Source organism: Parasteatoda tepidariorum, chromosome 9, assembly GCF_982258835.1.
Source record: "Parasteatoda tepidariorum strain Cologne lab strain chromosome 9, Ptep-v5.0, whole genome shotgun sequence".
Lineage (NCBI taxonomy): Eukaryota > Metazoa > Arthropoda > Arachnida > Araneae > Theridiidae > Parasteatoda > Parasteatoda tepidariorum.
This window is the reverse complement of record NC_141763.1, coordinates 76,809,994-76,827,961: the sequence shown is the minus strand read 5'-3', so window position 1 is coordinate 76,827,961 and position 17,968 is coordinate 76,809,994. Positions and strand designations below refer to the sequence as shown.

At 29.5% G+C, this 17,968-nt stretch overlaps 1 protein-coding gene across 1 annotated transcript in view; it reads right to left on the bottom strand.

The window, feature by feature from the left end:
* LOC107437477 (uncharacterized) overlaps positions 1-17,968 on the bottom strand; it is a 258,907-nt gene that overhangs the window by 54,327 nt on the left and 186,612 nt on the right. Inside the window, exons 5-7 of the mRNA XM_043045034.3 lie at positions 11,479-11,568; positions 8,826-8,903; positions 6,984-7,191 (exon numbers count right to left, since the gene is read on the bottom strand). Of these exons, the coding sequence (XP_042900968.3) occupies positions 6,984-7,191; positions 8,826-8,903; positions 11,479-11,568 (376 nt within the window). The remainder of the gene's footprint in view (positions 1-6,983; positions 7,192-8,825; positions 8,904-11,478; positions 11,569-17,968) is intronic.

Sequence of the window (17,968 nt, the reverse complement as noted above, 5' to 3'; positions counted from 1 at the left end):
CGAATATTTAAAATTAGATTTCTAAGGAGCTAATTTAGTCGATTCAAAATTCAATTTTTTGACTATTATATAATAAAATAATAAATATTTACAAAAATTTATTTTTTACATGGAATTATCTTTGGAAAAACGAAGTTTATAATTTGTGTGCGAAAACTGTTCGATTCGCTTAAAAAAAAAACTTGTAGCTTTGGATTGCTTTCATGACCTAACTAATGGGACCATATTTTCCAAATTGCGACTGCCCCCTATATTTTGGGGATCAGAAATCTGAATCCGATTAAAAAGAGGTATGTTTATTCAGATAAAGTTCGTTTTCAGAGAAAGAACGTACGATTTCGTAACTGAAAATATCGTCTGCACAAATAATTAGCATATGTGATCACACCCCCTGAAACCATTAAGATTGAGACCTAAAACATGAAGATCCGATCTTTAGATCAAAAGGTATTCACGGTAATCCGTTTATCTATTTTATTTATTTATCTGTTTTTTATTTTTTTCTGGTACACTGTGCACTACCAATCTTGAAGTAAATTAATATGTGTCTGGGATATTCAATTTTTAATAACAAACGTTGAGCAATTTTTGCTAATAATTATATAGATTCGAATTCGCACCGACTACAGTGCTGACGAAAAATATCCTCAGTGGTAAATGGATCATAGGTTAGAGTTCCATTGCTGTCAGGCTAACCGCGGAAGGTTTTCGCGGTTTTTCAAACCTTCCGCGGGTCGGCTGTTCAAAGACGGTCATAAAATAAAATATTAATTATATAGAATGTCACTTTCAATTATTATCTTAGTAATCACGACTGAAAAAAGTAAGGATTCAATCAAAGCACCTTTTTCTTCCAAAGAAGTTGAAGTTCCTTTATTATGGTCTGTTCAAGCCTGAATTCAAATATTTAAACATAAGTTTATCTAGTAACCAAATTTACTTTAGAAATGGATAAATTGCAATTAAAACATTAAAATAAAATGCTGTTTTATTTAAATATTTTTTTTACTTCTTTTTTAATTTAAAGGGAGTAAACAAGTTAGAAGTAAAATGCACGTTTGAGAATAATGATACAGCAGCCATAAAATGATTATTTTCTTAAATTCTCCCCCCCCCTTCAAAACAGCCACTGTCCCATAGAAGACTGATTCTAAGACACGTTTCCCAGTAGATCACAGAAGTCAAGCCTCACTGGCAGAGGTCAGAGAGCGTAAGAGTGATCACTTTGATCAGCCCTCTAAGGCAGTGGTCCCCAACCCCCGGTCCCCAGACCGGTACCGGTTCGTGGATCAAATGGTACCGGGAAGCCCATTTCATTGAAACTGAATTTAAATTCCTAGCTTTATATCCCAAAATAAAAATATCTGTGTTCCATTAAAACTTTATTTATTTAAAAAAAAAAGGGGCCCCTGAAGGTAGTGACATAAATTTTTTAATGTTTGTAATGTATCATTGTCACCGATTACTCCCGGATGGAACCGTCTCATTGCAAGGAAACAAGCTCAGGGTTCTCATCGATTTAACGTTCTAGTAAGTTAAAATGTTAAATCACTTTATATTTATTTTTTGATGTAACTGTATTTTATTTTGAAGGCATGTTTAAATACAATTAAATTAAAATTGATATATCAAAATAATCTGAAATATAAACAATCAACGTTCCCCCAGCGGGCCGCGTTAAAATTATCAAACGTTGACAGGTCCGCTGTGATAAAAAGGTAGCGGAACACTGCTCTAAGGTACCAAGGGTAGGCGGTATCACTTAAAACTATTTAAGTGTTCAGTGCTCGACTTCGCGCGCAAGTCGTGGTGCTACCAAAATGGAGGAGCCATTCCTTTTACAAGGGACCAAAATTAAGGTGGCGATTATCCTCAGCGATGTTTCTCTGACTATCGCCAATAGCCCATTGTGCAGCTCTTGTTTTGCATAGATAAAGTACTACTACTACTATAATAGTGATGCTATTGCTTAGTGCTTAAAGGCACAAATCTGTCATTGTGAATGACTGGATTTTAAATTTTAATGACGCCTTGAAGCCTACCCAGCTTTAGATTTATGGGCACCAGCTTGTCTGGGAAGTAAAGGCATCATTATGGGCCTGCAACGTTATGATGGTATCCAACGTCGACTCCTTCATACTGTTTGTCCCGAAATTGTGGAGACTTACCATTCATTTTCGTCATGCCCACAACGTGCTGTTACTGGCATGCTTTACTTTTATTTAATTATTTGAATAATAAAAAAGGAAAATTTAAAATATGGGATGCACAGATTAACTTGCTAAATTGGCAGCTTTCCCCATCGTATAAAAAGAATTTATGGTGAAAAATGAATTATTGACTAATAAAATTAGCATGATTGACCCTTTAAATCAATAAGATCAATTCTTTAAACTCTATACGATTATGTAACGTTCGCCTTCCAATCAGGTGAACCGGGTTCGATTCCCAGACCAGAACTGGCTGGTCGATAAGAATTCCTCATGCGGCTTGCACCAACCACAATGCTGACGTAAAAATATCCTCAGTGGTACACGATCATGGGCTAGAGTAATTTTGCCGTCAGGCTAACCGTGGGATGTTTTCGTGGTTTTCTTCTCCCTGTAACGCAAATGCGGGTCAGTTCCATAAAAAAGTCCTCCACTTAGGGAAATTTCTCCCAATAGTTTATCCAGGAGTTCCCTTGTCTTCTGGATTGGGTTTAAAATTACAAGGCTACGGAGTTGAACATCAGTACTCGTAAACTCAAATTTGGGTCGGTTGTTTAACGACGGCAATAAAATAAATAGTTTCAGACACCTTATTTCCAGTTAATAAAAGAATATTTTGTAATCTTTAATAATTTATGAATAGCTCTTTTTCTATAATTTAACAAAAAAAACCTTTGAAAATTATGGAGCAAATAAATATAAAGAAACGCCGCTTGTTATGTTAAGTAACTAATTCTTCTTTAGCAAAGGGAATTTATATCTAGAATAAATATGTAGTTCCGCGTACTTCAGACGATTAGTTATGCCCGGAAGCGATGAGACGTGAAAGAAGTCTTGTCTGCAGGTTGTCTCGACAGTGTAACTGAAAATATGCATTAATTTAAATAAATGAAGCTACAAAAAGGATTGTTTGTTTTCCAAATTTCTGGTACGTTAATTTCAAGAATATTTTTTTTGGTGATGATGATCTTAAAAGGTTAAGAGATGATAAAGGAAGCTTTGTACAGCAAATTTTTCGAGTGTTTTGTTATTTTGGGAATGAAGAAAGGGTTGAATGAATTGAGTTTTGGCACATTAGAATTTATAAAAAAGAGTATAAAAATGTCAAACAAGCTCATAGAGTGCATAATATATTAAAAAGTAAACATATTTCTTCATGATAAAAAAAAATTCATAATAAATAAATATTTGGAATTGATTCCACATGTTCGAATGTATTTTGCTAAAACAAACTGATAAAGAATGCAAAAATGTTGCTGTAAAAATTTATTGTTGCTAGATAAGTTCTGATTTACCGGATAAATTTATATATAAAGATATTCTTACATTTTTTTTAAACATATAACTCTAATCTTAGAATCATTTATATATAAAAATTAAAAACACTTGAAATACACAAACGTTTCAAACAGTTTTAATAATGTTGTATTTTGCATCCCAAAACGCAAGAAATATTACCATTATTTCACTTACGACATTATTAAAACATTTTACCTACATTTACATATCTGACACAAAAAAAAAACATTTTTAGTAATATGTCGCAAAAAATATTACTGAGCCCCACATTTATAAGAAAGCAAATATTTCATTCAGAACTAAATTTTGCAATTTTGTACAGCTTTGTATAGTTCATTGTATTTGTAATTATAGTTTTTTCAAAGATTAATTCATTAATTAAATTTAATTAAGTAATTTTATTTTTATATAGGAGGAAGAAAAATAGATTTTTTTTCCAGCGATCTCGGTTACACGCTTCGCCACTAGCGGTATTATTCCTAAATTTATATCCTGCTAAATATCTTATATAAGAGAAAAATTTTCCCCCCATATAAAACTACAATTAATTAATTAATTAAAATTATAAATTAATATTTGAAAAAACTTTATTAACATCCAGTGTCATCGACTACAAGTTAAAAAAAATGTATTTGAACATGAGAGAGTGAATAAAAAGTATTTTTTTAACGATTGAAAATTTGAACAAGATCTATAAATATATATAGAGAGAGTGCGAACTAATAGTAGGAATTGAATAATATTTATTGCATTGAGAAATTTTTATTACATTGTGGTTCTGAATGTGGAATAATAATTTTGAATGTTTTCATATTAAATCAATTCAGTAAAGTCCCCACCATATTTAAGATTCCCGTGTTCAATACACATCTGGCTTTCCCCAAATCCCTCCACCATTAACGTGGTTAACCCATTGTTGCTAAGCAACAGTGGATCGAAGTAACTTAGTGTGAAGTATCTTGGATTTTCCCACGTGCTCTCTGAGTTCTTTTTTTTAAAACTTCTTTGGGTGGTGGCTAATGTGATCTTGTCTGGAATGAGCCTTGAATCTAGAGTTTGGTTTATCTGTCTGGTGTGGTATTTGACAAGTTTGAATCGAAAAAATAAGGAGCTTAGAGAAATATATCGTTTCCTTTAAAGTAACTTGTTATTATAAGGACTAAAACTTACTTAACTTATAATCATTTTTAAAACAAATATGGAAGAGACAAAAACATATATAACCTTGAAAACTGAAATGCTGGTGTCTTATAAAATGTACTTATGAATTGCAGGCTTTGTCCCCTTATGAATTAACAATTTATAGCACATGCTATTTTGAATGTAGTCACAGTTTTAAGGAAAAGTTATATCATCATTACATTACTTAAGTTTTTTAAAATATTCTAAAATTCAGAATTATTCTTTGATTTTTAATGATTTTTCGTCTAAGTAAAGAGACCTCGTATCAAGCATTAGTTTTATTTATTTTACATGGCAAAAGTTTATTAAGTTGGTTAAATTATTCAGTACTTAATGTGATTTTTTTCTAACGCCACAATTCAAAAGGGTGTTTTATGATTTTCAGCCATTGTTGAAGGAACCAAAAGCAACGATTTTTACTACATTTGGAGTGACTTTTAGTTATCCATTTGTAATAATAATAACTTTAAATTCTACTTGCAATTTGTTAGAAATCAAGTTTTTCTTAATGTAGTTACAATTATAATGATACCAATTTAATTAAGTCTATAACTATCTTCTTTTATTTAAAAACAGTTTTATTTTGCAGATAATTAACGGAAACGGATTATATTTTGAAACAGTAATTTTATGTTTGATTAGAAATCACTAACCTGCTAACACTTCTGATTTATTGCTGGAATTTCTTGAAACTTGTTTTTTTAAAAGGCTTGGAGTTTGATCAGAATAATTTTGAACAAAACTGGAATACATTTATAGTTTTATACTTTTGGAGAAATACTTATTTCGAATAGAGAAGTGATATTAGAGAATAAACCACAGCATTACCAATATTTGAGATAGACATATATTTATATAGTTTTCATAGCTTCAACTATTAGAAATGTATTGTAAGTGAAATAAATTTTAAAATTGAACTATATCAGCGAAATTTTTCCGTAGTTCAACAATCTATAAAAAGTATAATGCTTGGTATTAATCTTATTCTCAACCGCGTTTTGTAAATTCAGCGACATGAGGTAGTGTTTACAGTGATGACCGGAATTTCCGACAGATACTGTATCTGCATCAAATACAGGGTGTTTATAAAGTCCCGGACCCATTTTGATGTTTAATAACTCATAAAATAATAAAGATAGATTAAAATTAATAACATAAATGGTTAGATAGACTCAAAAAGCTTCATGACCCTTGTCAATGAACTTCCACGTGTGCCCCCTTCGTCGCACGGAGAATATCAAGTCGATAGTCAATTTCACGCCAGGTAGCTGCAAGCATGTCGGCATCCACAGAGGCTATTGCGGTTGTAATTCTGGCTTTTAGGTCATCAATGTTCGACACGATCCTCTAGTAAACATTGTCCTTTATAAATCCCCAAAGAAAAAAGTCCAGCGGCGTTATATCAGGTGATCTGGGTGACTAAGGAATTGGACCTCCTCGCCCAATCCATCTTCCTGGAAAATGGTCATTCAAAGAACTACGAATGATGATACCCCAATGAGGTGGTGCAAAAAGACATGTGGCTAAAGCTCTTCTAGTTGCGGAAATACGAAGTTTTCCAACATATCTAAGTAAACAATTGATGAGACCGTCTTTTCTGTAAAAAAGAAAGGCCCAGTGACTCGGTCGTGCATTAGTCCGCACCACACATTAACCTTTGGGGAATCCCTTTGTGTCTCACGGTATTCATGGGGGTTTTCAGATTCCCATATGTGCACATTATGGCAATTAACAATGCCAGAAACATGACAGCTTGCCGACATGCTTGCCGCTACCTGGATTGAAATTGACTATCGACTTGATATTCTCCGTGTGACGAAGGGGGCACACGTGGAAGTTCATTGACAAGGGTCACGAAACTTTTTGAGTCTATCTAACCATTTATGTTATTAATTTTAATCTATCTTTAGTATTTTATGAGTTATTAAACATTAAAATGTGTCCGGGACTTTATAAACACCCAGTACTTTGTAAATAAAACTTTTTTATTGACGTTTACATATTAAAATTTTTTTACATGGCGATCAAGTTGTCAAAAATGATAAACTTATTCTGCTTTCGGATGCAACGTGAGAAGAAATTCGAATTTGATGCCCGAAGCAAAATTTCAGAACTACATCCAATAAAGTTAAAGGAGGACAGCAAAACTTCCTGTAGGATTTTTTAGACAAAATTATTTTTTTTAATAAATAAGTAAATAAGCTATTGAGAGATTCAAATTTTTTTAAAATCCAGAATGGAATACATAATTAAAATCTAATTTGCTCACTTCAAGTATCTAAATATACTAACCGACGACATCTTTCTTCATAACTTGAGAAGCTATAAGACCCATGGATGCAGATTTCCTCGCTGAGGATTCGTTTAGTCCAGGAGACCTCGGCCATGCCACGAACTGGGAACGGTATTCCGTGGTTTTGGGCACTTTACCATCTTCAGGTGGACCCGGAGTGCCCGGGTTACCGCGAGGATTTGTGCTTGGAGGGAAACTTTGAGCCATCTGGTTAAACAAAAATATCCAGAACAATCAACATTTAAATTAAAAAGAAAAATAGGATAAACTATAGTGCAGTCTTAAATCAACCTCTAATCAGTCTTACAAAAAAATACTTGAAAACTATTTATTTTTTTCATGAACAGACCAATTGTAATGTTTCGGCATTAATGAAAACAATAGGCTTTATAGTACTGTTACAATACTTCAAATTTTTAATATTTTACGAGGCTATTAAACAATTGTTTGGGGTTATTCATGGTCTGCTTATTCACTTAATCAATAAATACTTAATATTTTGAAGGTTGGCATGATTTAGGTAGATGTGGTACAAATTAGGTAGCTGATTTTTGTACTTACTTCACAAATATTATTACCAAAAATTATTTAAATAGCTGAGAAACTGTATTACATTATTAAATTATTTCAAATGTAATTGTCAGTGATTTGTGACAGTTACATGATTTAATTTCTCAACAGTTTAACACACAAAAAGAGAGAGAGAAAGAAAATAGAACGACTTTTAGAATACTTAAGAGATATTAAACTACAACTTACTGGTTCAAAAATGCTTAGAAAATAAATTTCCGATTCAAATTCAGACACTTTTAAAAACTTAAAAAGTAAGCCAAAATTTCGTTGAAAAATTTGATTTTTATCACTATAAATCCACAACTATTTGATTCTGGCTTATCAAATACTTATCTATCAAACATTCAAGGAAGGTATCACAGATTTCACTTGCCAACCACGATTAAATTTTTAAAAAAATGTTTGGAAAGGTGAAAAAATTATCTTCTGCATTTCTGCAACTGAAATATGCATTTTTAGAAATGGATTTTAATATGAAAGTGTTCCATTGAATTCATGGCAGCTTAATAACAAATTGTTTGCCGTGTAGTTAGATTTAGCATAGGTTTCCAATGGCCCGAAAAAAATTTGCTCATGTATTTATGGAATAAATTTAAAGCTAAGAAAAGAATTTGCTACATTTTTACTGATGCAAAAACGTAAACATTGCAGCAATTATATGTTATTACTAAATTATATTAGAAATTAAATTTTTATTTAAAAACAGGTACACATGCACTGTTGGAATTTTAATTCTAAAATTAGGGTAAAATAACTCACAGCAGTCTGCCCGTCCAATTAACCGTAAAGTTTAAGGTAAAGAACATTTTTTACCTTTACGGTTTTAAAACAGTTTACAAAAAAAAGTAGACAGATTAGCCCTCTCGGTAATAATATGTACCCATCTGCAAGGGAATAAGTAGTTTCATTAGGTGGGCCTACCAGGTGCAATAAAATTCTAGTTATTTAACCGTATTAGGTGAAAGCAGTTAATAAACGGTTTTTATCATAGTTAACAGTTTGAATATCATCTTATTTATGGTTATTTCATTGTTTTGTTTGAATATGCTAAAATAACAATTAAATAAATTGTTATTTAGCTATTTTCCCCCGAGAAATTCTTAACATTGTGCAATAATTGTATTAAAACATGAGTATTAAAATAGAATAAAATCTTGCTACTATACCAAAATAAGACTAATTTTACAAATGAAAGTGCGAGGAAAATTTATTAACACATTTTACTATAATAATGAATCATAAAATTAACTAAAAACCCGGACTGATACCTGTTCTTTGTCCTCCCTTTTTCTTGAGTCAGTTTCATCAGTAGTTTTTGCTACGGGTTTTGTGTCTTCATCAGGGATCTAAAGTAATAACAGCCGCATAAATTTCACAAATTACGAGCATATAGGAACTGTTTACAACTGCACTTGCTATATAAACCATTCCACATTTATTGTATAAACGTGCACAACTGTCATGCATGTCACACAAACGACATGACAAAAAAATGGGAGAATGGGAAAATATTAACAGGGAACAAGTTTTACTGGTACTGAATAAATCGAAAACATGCATGTGTTTTCACTCATCTTTTTAACATTGCTGTCGACAAATGTTGTATAAATCGTTTTATCAGTAATAAAATAAAGTTCAGATTTTCATTTGTTGAATTTAGTTAGTAATTAAAGACAATGATTATATACTCTTTTGAGACGTGTTTAATCTTTCAAAATACTTTAAATTAGTAATTATTATTAAAAGCAATGAAGTTCAACATGAATCAAACGCAGTTTTCAAAAAGTTTTGTTGTACCTAAAAAAAAGTCTTTTTTTTTTACTTACACAATCATAATAACTATTTTTTAGAGTAAAACTTATTGCAATAATAATTTAATTCGTAATAAAACTTGAAAAACAAAATATAAAAATTAATAAAAGCAAATTATCTAATCAGTTACAAGTAAAACCGTATTGAATCACAGGCAGAAAAAAATCAAGTTAATTGTGAATTTTACTCAGTTAATTTAATTTATTTTATAAAGAATAATTAAGTAATTTAAATTGAGGAACTTAAATTGAAACATTATAACGCGAGTAAAATATATTACGAAATACTTTATATGTTTAATAAGAACCAGTCTTTATTACTGCACTGTTCTTTAATTTTAAAATTTCCCCTGATTTCTACGATGGTTGAAAAATATAAACAATTATTTTATACACCTTTAATCAATTATGTAGCAAAACTAAAAGAATAATTTAACAGAAATTATAGATTCCACATAACTTTTAAAATAAAGGATTATAATAGAATAAAAAAACTCACCGAATGTACAAATAAAAGCTGTCTTTGCAAATAAAATAATTCTACAACTTAATATTATAGATTAAAAATGCTTTGTATTTATCTTTTAAGAAAAATTTTTCTTTGAAAAGTTTTAGAGAGAAAAAAAATCGTCTGATTAAAACAGATTAGCTTTATTTGATTCCATAGATTCCCTTTATCCCAATTTCATTTTATTTTCCGTTTTTATAGAAAAACGATAATAGTTTAAAAATAATGAATAATTTTTTATTGACTCAAAATTAATAACTAAAATTATCTAGTTTCAAGCAAAATTAATTTTTTCAAATTTTCTTTGAATTTTAAAAGAGAAAAAAAATCGTCTGGTTTAAATAAATCAGTTTGATTTAGTTCATTTTTATAAATTTCATTCTTTCATTTTTATGAAAGAACTAAATTCAATGAAATTGTATAAAAACTGTTTCAACAATGAATCATTTAAGAAATATGTATATATATTTTTATTTCCTTAAAATTCATGATTTGAAACATATTTTATTAAACAACAAGCATCGGAAGATAAAAAATCAAGCAAACGTTTTGCTTATTATTCATGTTTATTATTTTTTCGTCTTGTGTTAAGATTTTCATTTTTTTCTCAATTAAATAGCTCCATAACAGCCTGCAATTAAATAGCTCCAATTTTTATGTAGCTCCAGTCAGCTGATCTGAATCATTTGGACCAATCCCGAACAATGTAATATTGAATATGCTTAATCTCATATTTATATTTTCGTTAAAGTTAAATGATTAAAACTTCGATTTGTAGAAGGCTTTATAAAAAAAATTGCAAGAAAAATGCTGTATAAGTTTATTTTTGTTATGAGGATTGAGAAAAAAAATATGAGTTCATACGCAAAAATAAATCATATAAATTAAATAGTGCGAATTGAAAAACAATACAAGCTTTGAAAACAATACATTTGTTTTGAATATCTTTAGAAGAAAAAAAATCAACAATTTTCAGGATTTTATTTTTAATTTCTCATTACGTAAAATTAAAATCATTTTGATTAACTTCAATTCGAAGGTAAGCTCTTACAGAATTGATGATGATTTCAATATGTTTTAATAAAAATCATAGTTCCTATCAGTTTAAAAACGACTATTCAAATCACCGAATTAATTCAGAAATTTGGATCTCCAAATTAGTTACCAATTAAAAGTTGTGTATTTGTAATTTGGTTTAAATTTTAGAAACAGATATTTAGAGATAAAAGATTCTTAGATCCTTTAATTATTTATAATTCTCCATAGCTGCTAAACTAATTAATTATTCCGATGCTTCTAATTCGTCAGCATCAAAATTGTTGTTGTTGTAGTGTGCCACTTGCCACACTAGCAAGCCTGCTTGGTGAAACCGAGAAAAATTTAAGGCAGAGGGTGCGTTTCTTGTTTTTCAGTGGCGCCATCTATGGCCAATAATGAAAATTTATCGCGTTGAGGTTTAAATTCATCTTGAAACTGTTTGCTTTACACATCACAAACACTTTAACAAACAAAGCCATTAGCAGACACTATTCAATTGGGATTTAAAACCATGCTAAAGGTAGAGTTAAGGGGGGAAGTCCATGCTTTTTGAAACCTTCTTACCGGTGTTGCTTTTAACCTTCTACTGATTGTAGAATCAGCAGATCGGCTTCTGACTGATGCTCCACTCTTGAAGTGTCTCCTCTCTTCTGACTGTCCAAAGACAATGGAAAGAAATGCTAAACAACCTCCCAATATAATAATTCATCAAGGTCAAAAGTTCGATACTTAAATTAACCAAATAAAAGATTTGATAATGAAAAGAGTTCTATGCCATTGACACAAAAACAACAAAAAAATTATTATGGTTAACATTTTATTTGTGTCATAGTAATATTCTTCTCTTCTATCTTGTTATTAAAAAGGATGTTTCAAAAAGATATAGTAAAAGCGATTACCACGAAGTTAAATGGCTATATTAGTTTTTCGACCTATGACATGAGTCTTTCAATTTTTTTAAAATCTATTAATAATTATGATTTTATTAATTATTTATTTAATTCTATTTTTATAATTTTACGAAAAATCACAAATAACAGTGACTGTATATTTATAACTATAATTATAATTCAGACTGTATATTATATTATGTTATGTTATGTTATGTTATGTTATGTTATAATTATATTATAATTCAGACTGTATATTTATAATTGACTACTTCTCTTGCGCAAATGATTGAGCCATTGAGTTCAATCCCATTAGCCGCAGGGTCTCCTAAAGTTAGTCAAACAAGTTTCTCGGAAAATAAAAAGTAAATTACTTACAAAAATTTATTATACTAATAATAAAAATGAATAGTAAATTTCAATTCTTATTAATTCACACCAAATCATTTGTTTATTACTCTGGCCCTCATCATTTGTCATTTTTTGTTGTTGTCACTAATAATAATCTTTCATTATTTTTTAGTTAACCACGTAATAAAATTGGAAAATTGAGAACTTGTTTATAATTAATATTTTTAGTTCATCAGTTCTATTATTACAGATAATTTCAATTGTTATTTGTACAGTTTCATTTCATCTAAAACTTACGCTGCAAAAAAATATCTCAAAATAGCTCTGAACCAAATAATTGTCGAAATTGAAAACTGTTTTCAAAATTGAAACAGCATATGCTTATTTTAGAGCAAAATGCACTGTTCCAAAAGTGATGTGGATGGAGTAATGTGTTAGAGAGATGCTCATTGGCTTAAAACGAAGGGCCTCCAGTTTAGTAGTAGGATGCTCTAACCTCAGTTCTACCCAAGTCCAGGGTGAGTTAGGAAGTTTTATAAAGTGGCCGCCACAATGACACATCATGACTACATTTCATTCGCTTAGAAGTTTTTAAGATATAGCGAAATTAAAATTACCGATCGCCATATTTTCCAAATTGCAACCTTTTGTACCTTTGAAATAAGACATTGGTATGTCATGATGTTTCATTGTGGTGGTCACTATATAAAGCTTCCTACCTCTCCCTGAACTGGTGGTCTACCTGTACAACTATGGTGGTTAGAGCATCTTACTACGAACTCGAAGGCACTTTTGGTTCGAATACTGCCGTCAGCCAATAACATTTATTTCATGTATTTTTCCCCCACATCACTTTTGAGACTACGCATTTTTCTCAAAAATGGGGTAGGCTGTTTTAATTAACTTTGAATACATGGGTTTTCAAATTCGATTATTATTTGTTTTGGAGCTATTTGGACACATTTTTGCTCATTTTTTTTCTTACGGAATAATTTGTTAATCACTGGCTGTTAAATAAATTGTTTATTCACTGGCTTTTCTCAATTTAGAAGCCCTTATCTCACATTTTATAAGACAATAAATGTTTATTTACTTATGTAATTAAACTTATTACTTATGTAATAAGTTTAAGTTAAGTAATGTTTATTACTTATGTAAAAAAACTCAAATCCAAAATGGATCATCGAGTTGTGAAATTGGCTTGATGATGAATTGCTAATTTTAAAAGCAATGCATCTTTATTCCACTAATTTAAAATAAAAAGATTAGATTGAGAACATCAAAATCTGAGCACAACAACAGAAACACATAATTACACCGTATTTTGCTGCCGCTATTCGATCAAAAGCGGCACTCTTTTTCTGTAATTAAGGTTAATAAACCATTTCTATCTGTGAGAGAAAGTTTTGATCCATGCCTGGGTAGGCGGAAATACAATAAGTCACGCGACTGGCTTTAAGCACTTAGTTTTATGAATGATAATTTTTTCAGTATAAGTACTAGGATCTTTTTTTTATGAAGACTAACAAATAATCATTATGTTCGATGTACAGAACAAAATTTTTTTTTATTGTCACTGAGGCGGAACTGACGAAGGAGACAGTTCGGCGACAGCTGACTCAATTTCAAACACACCCAATCGAAGGCGACTCAATTGAATACAAAAAAAAATGAAACAATTTTTTTAATTAATATTTATTTGCTTAATTTTAATAATTTCATAAAAAAATATTACAAAGAATTAAGGCTGAAAATACGTGCTATAGCTTAAAATGTATGGGATATTTAAGATTTTTTTTTACGTTAGTTCAAATAAAAAATGCATTTGTACGTATGGTATAGATCACAATTAAATATACAGAATGTTTTTCATTAAACAAGTTGTAACTGCAATCATAAAACGCAATTGATGTAACCGAGTTCTTACCAAACGCGTAATTTGTTAGGGACATGGAGTCATCAATTTTCATAAAAACATAAGAAATAAATATCTCTTACAATGCCCCGGCAAACTAAAGAATGTGAACAAGTATAATTTTCAGCAAAGCTTTCACTTTTCATGCAAAATTATTAAAGTACCGCTAAAAAAAATAATATTTTAATCTTAAAAAAAAAACAGTGATAATATGTATCTTTATTTTGTTAATAAATTCACTGCCAATAGTTTTAAATTCCATATAGAATAAAACTAATAAAAATAAATCCCTTAAAAAGAAATTAGCCAATCCGGTTAATAGTTTTTTAATTCATCCCATTAGTTAAAAGCATTTGATTTGTGCAAAAAGTGAGCTCCGACTTTATAATTCTGATTTGTTAGTAAGCGCTTTTTTCTGTTTAAATGGTTGAGCTGCATCATCGTTATTATTTGAAATATCAATGTAATAATTGAACTTTATAAATTGATATATTTTTTGATAATATATCTTAAATATATTTTTAGAAAATATTTACATTTTAAATATATTTTTGTTAGCTGAAGTATCAATTTTAAGCATAAAAAAATAGCTTTTTGCATATTGCACATATTTACCCTCTTAGATTAGTAATACTGAAAACCATAGTTCATAACACAAATAAAATTATCAACCATGATATATTGCCATATCACTTGCATTAGTATACCCATTGAAACTGCCCTAGGCCTACCACTGCATTCTTTTTGTCATAACCTACAAACTATAACATTAAAATTCTCGGAATGTTACTAAGATGATTTAACCTAGACTTATAAAATATAAACAAACTTATCTCACACTTAAAGTCAATATCAAAAATGCGAACACAGTTAAAGAAATATGAAACCAATGGAGCAGTAAACTAATAAATAATTAATCCATTTGAATAGAGATAAAAGGAGTTTAATATCACGTTCAATTCAACTCATTTTTTGCGGACACACATTTTGGTATGAAAGAGCGGCCCAGACGACTTTCCGATACGAGGGTAATGCACGACTGGCCATTGTGAATCATCTCAATTTTTTCCACATGATTAAACTCGGAGTTTATCATGGCTCCTTTTTAATACTGGTGACCTGTTAAACTATACCATTTAGCGGAAACCATTGTTATTAATGATTTGTGGAGAAGAGTTTGATAGACTTATTGGAATTTTATGCCATCAGATAATTGCATTTGAAAAGTAAACCTCCACCAAAACAAAATGCTTTTTGAAAATGTTTGCATCGATAGCTATTGAAAAAGTAGTTTAAAATAACTATAGTTTCATAATAATTAATACCTCCTTTGTGTTAAGCTGCTGATTCAGTTTGAAAGTTTGCTTTAAATTATCAAAAATTAAAGTCTGTAAAAATTCCTAGTTATGCATAGATATTGCTCTACGTTCCAAAATGCTTTTTGAAAATATTTGTATCGATAGCAATTGAAAAAGTAGTTTAAAATAACTATAGTTTCTTAATAATTAATACATCCTTTGTATTAAACTGCTGATTCTATTTGGAAGCTTGTTTTAAATTATCAAAAATTCAAGTCTTTAAAAATTCCTAGCTATGCATATATATTGTTCTACGTTCCGAATTGCTTTTTGAAAATATTTGTATCGAAGAGCAATTGAAACAGTAATTTAAAATAACTATAGTTTCTTAATAATTAATACATCCTTTGTATCAAACTGCTGATTCAATTTGGAAGTATGTTTTAAATTATCAAAAATTCAAGTCTGTAAAAATTCCCAGTTATGCATATATATTGTTCTAGTTTCCAAAATGCTTTTTGAAAATATTTGTATCGATAGCAGTTGAAAAAGTAGTTTAAAATAACTATAGCTTCATAATAATTAATACTTCCTTTGTATTAAACTGCTGATTCAGTTTTAAAGTTTGCTTTAAATTATAAAAAATTCAAGTCTGTAAAAATTCCTAGCTATGCATATATATTGTTCCACGTTATGCATATATATTGTCACGTTCCACTATTAAGTAAGAAATCAAAAGATGATTAAATTACGCAATCTAATATTACGCAATTACGAATCAAAATTACGCAATCTCAACTATTGGTTTCACCCGTTAGAGTCTTTAAAGACAGCTGCAATTTTATTATATTAAGTACTTTCTTTGTACACAAAATAATTGTGCAATCTGAAAATTATTTTTTTAATTATCAAAATAGAAACACATTATATTCCTACACGGAGGAAAAATTTTTTGATATAATTACCGTACGGTATGATAGTGGCATGTCTGGAAAAAAAAGCATCATTTTGACTAATAAAATAAAAATGCACGGTATTTAAACCGTTGAATTGGTAATTCTTAAGTTTATATGGTTTTTGTCTTTACCAAAGCACTTTGATAATAAGTACCGATCTTTTTGGTGCTCTCATACATTCAGAAACAGGGTAAATTTTATCATATTCTAGTAGTTTTAACCACATTTTTTTCAGTGTAGTTAAATAATACAAGTTTGAAACCAGTATTAATTGCCCTTAGATTAATTATTCCTCCATAACTCAGAGAGTAACCATAAGCCATTAAACGGTTATTGAAGTATTTTAAAACAGTTGTGATTTCATTATAATAAATACACTCTTTATACCCAAACTACTGTCTTACTTTGTATTTTGTTTAAATTAACAAAGAACAACTAATAAATATTCCCAGTTAAACATTGTAATCCTAAAATCTATTTCACTTCTAAGTATTTTTTTCATCTTTCGCAACAAAGTCAGCTGTTCCCAATTTTTCACTACTCCGGAATCCTATTTGATCGAGTATCTTTAAGAGGAACCCCAAAAATAAAAATATAATTTATTAGAAGCCATGAACATATTAACCGAAGAAAGACTTCGAATGGTTTTGAAATTGTTTTCAACATTAAAGGGTCCAAACTTTTGACCGCTCTTCTGTCCAAACTATAGGGATCATATTTCCTAGATTGCGACTACCCCCTATATTTTGGGGGTTAGAAATCCGAATCTACGGACAAAAGGTATGTTTATTCAGAGAAAGTACGTTTTAAAGTCTTATTACGCAACTTAAAATATCGTCTGCACTAATTAATTAGCATATTTAAGGTCACCCTCTTGAATCATTCAGATTGAGTCCTGAAACGTGAAGATCCGATCATTAGATCAAAAGTTATTCAAGGTTAACCGTTTTTTATTGTAGAAGACAAGCTGGACTGCTTGGAAAAAGAGCGGAATTCACTTTTAAAGCACTTCCAAGTGCTCGATCATGACTTTCAAAATTTTCGATGGCTTTCGAAAGATCTTTCATTATTTTTTTCGGTGTAGAAAATATTTTGAAGGAATAATATTGAATCAATTTTCTCTATATATATCTCATGGCAATAGCTCAAAACAGTTTCAAAATGTGACAACCAAAAATATTTTAGGTATAAACCAAAAATAATAACATTAGATTTAAAAATATTTATTTTTATTAAGCATGTCAAATAAAATTAAATAAGAAAAAAATTTAAATTTTGAAAAATTCCAAAATTTTGTTTCTAGCAGAGAAATAAGTTAATAAGGTTGAATTCTTTCAGTTTCTTTTTTAATTTTTAAAAATAATTATTATTTATAAAAATTATTAATAAGAAAAATATATTGTAGAAAAGAAGCAATGTCTTAATAATTTATTCCTGTAAATTTATTTAAAAATTATGAAAGATAAACAAATAAGCAAAATAAAAAATATCAGTAACGTGTCATTGTTCCATATTTTCTATTTTCCGTTAAAATGTTCACTATCTTTACATTAGTAATTATGTTATGGATTCATTTATCTTTTCATTATGTAATTTTTTAAAATTATAAATCTTTACGTATTATTATAAAGCTTAACCGTTACG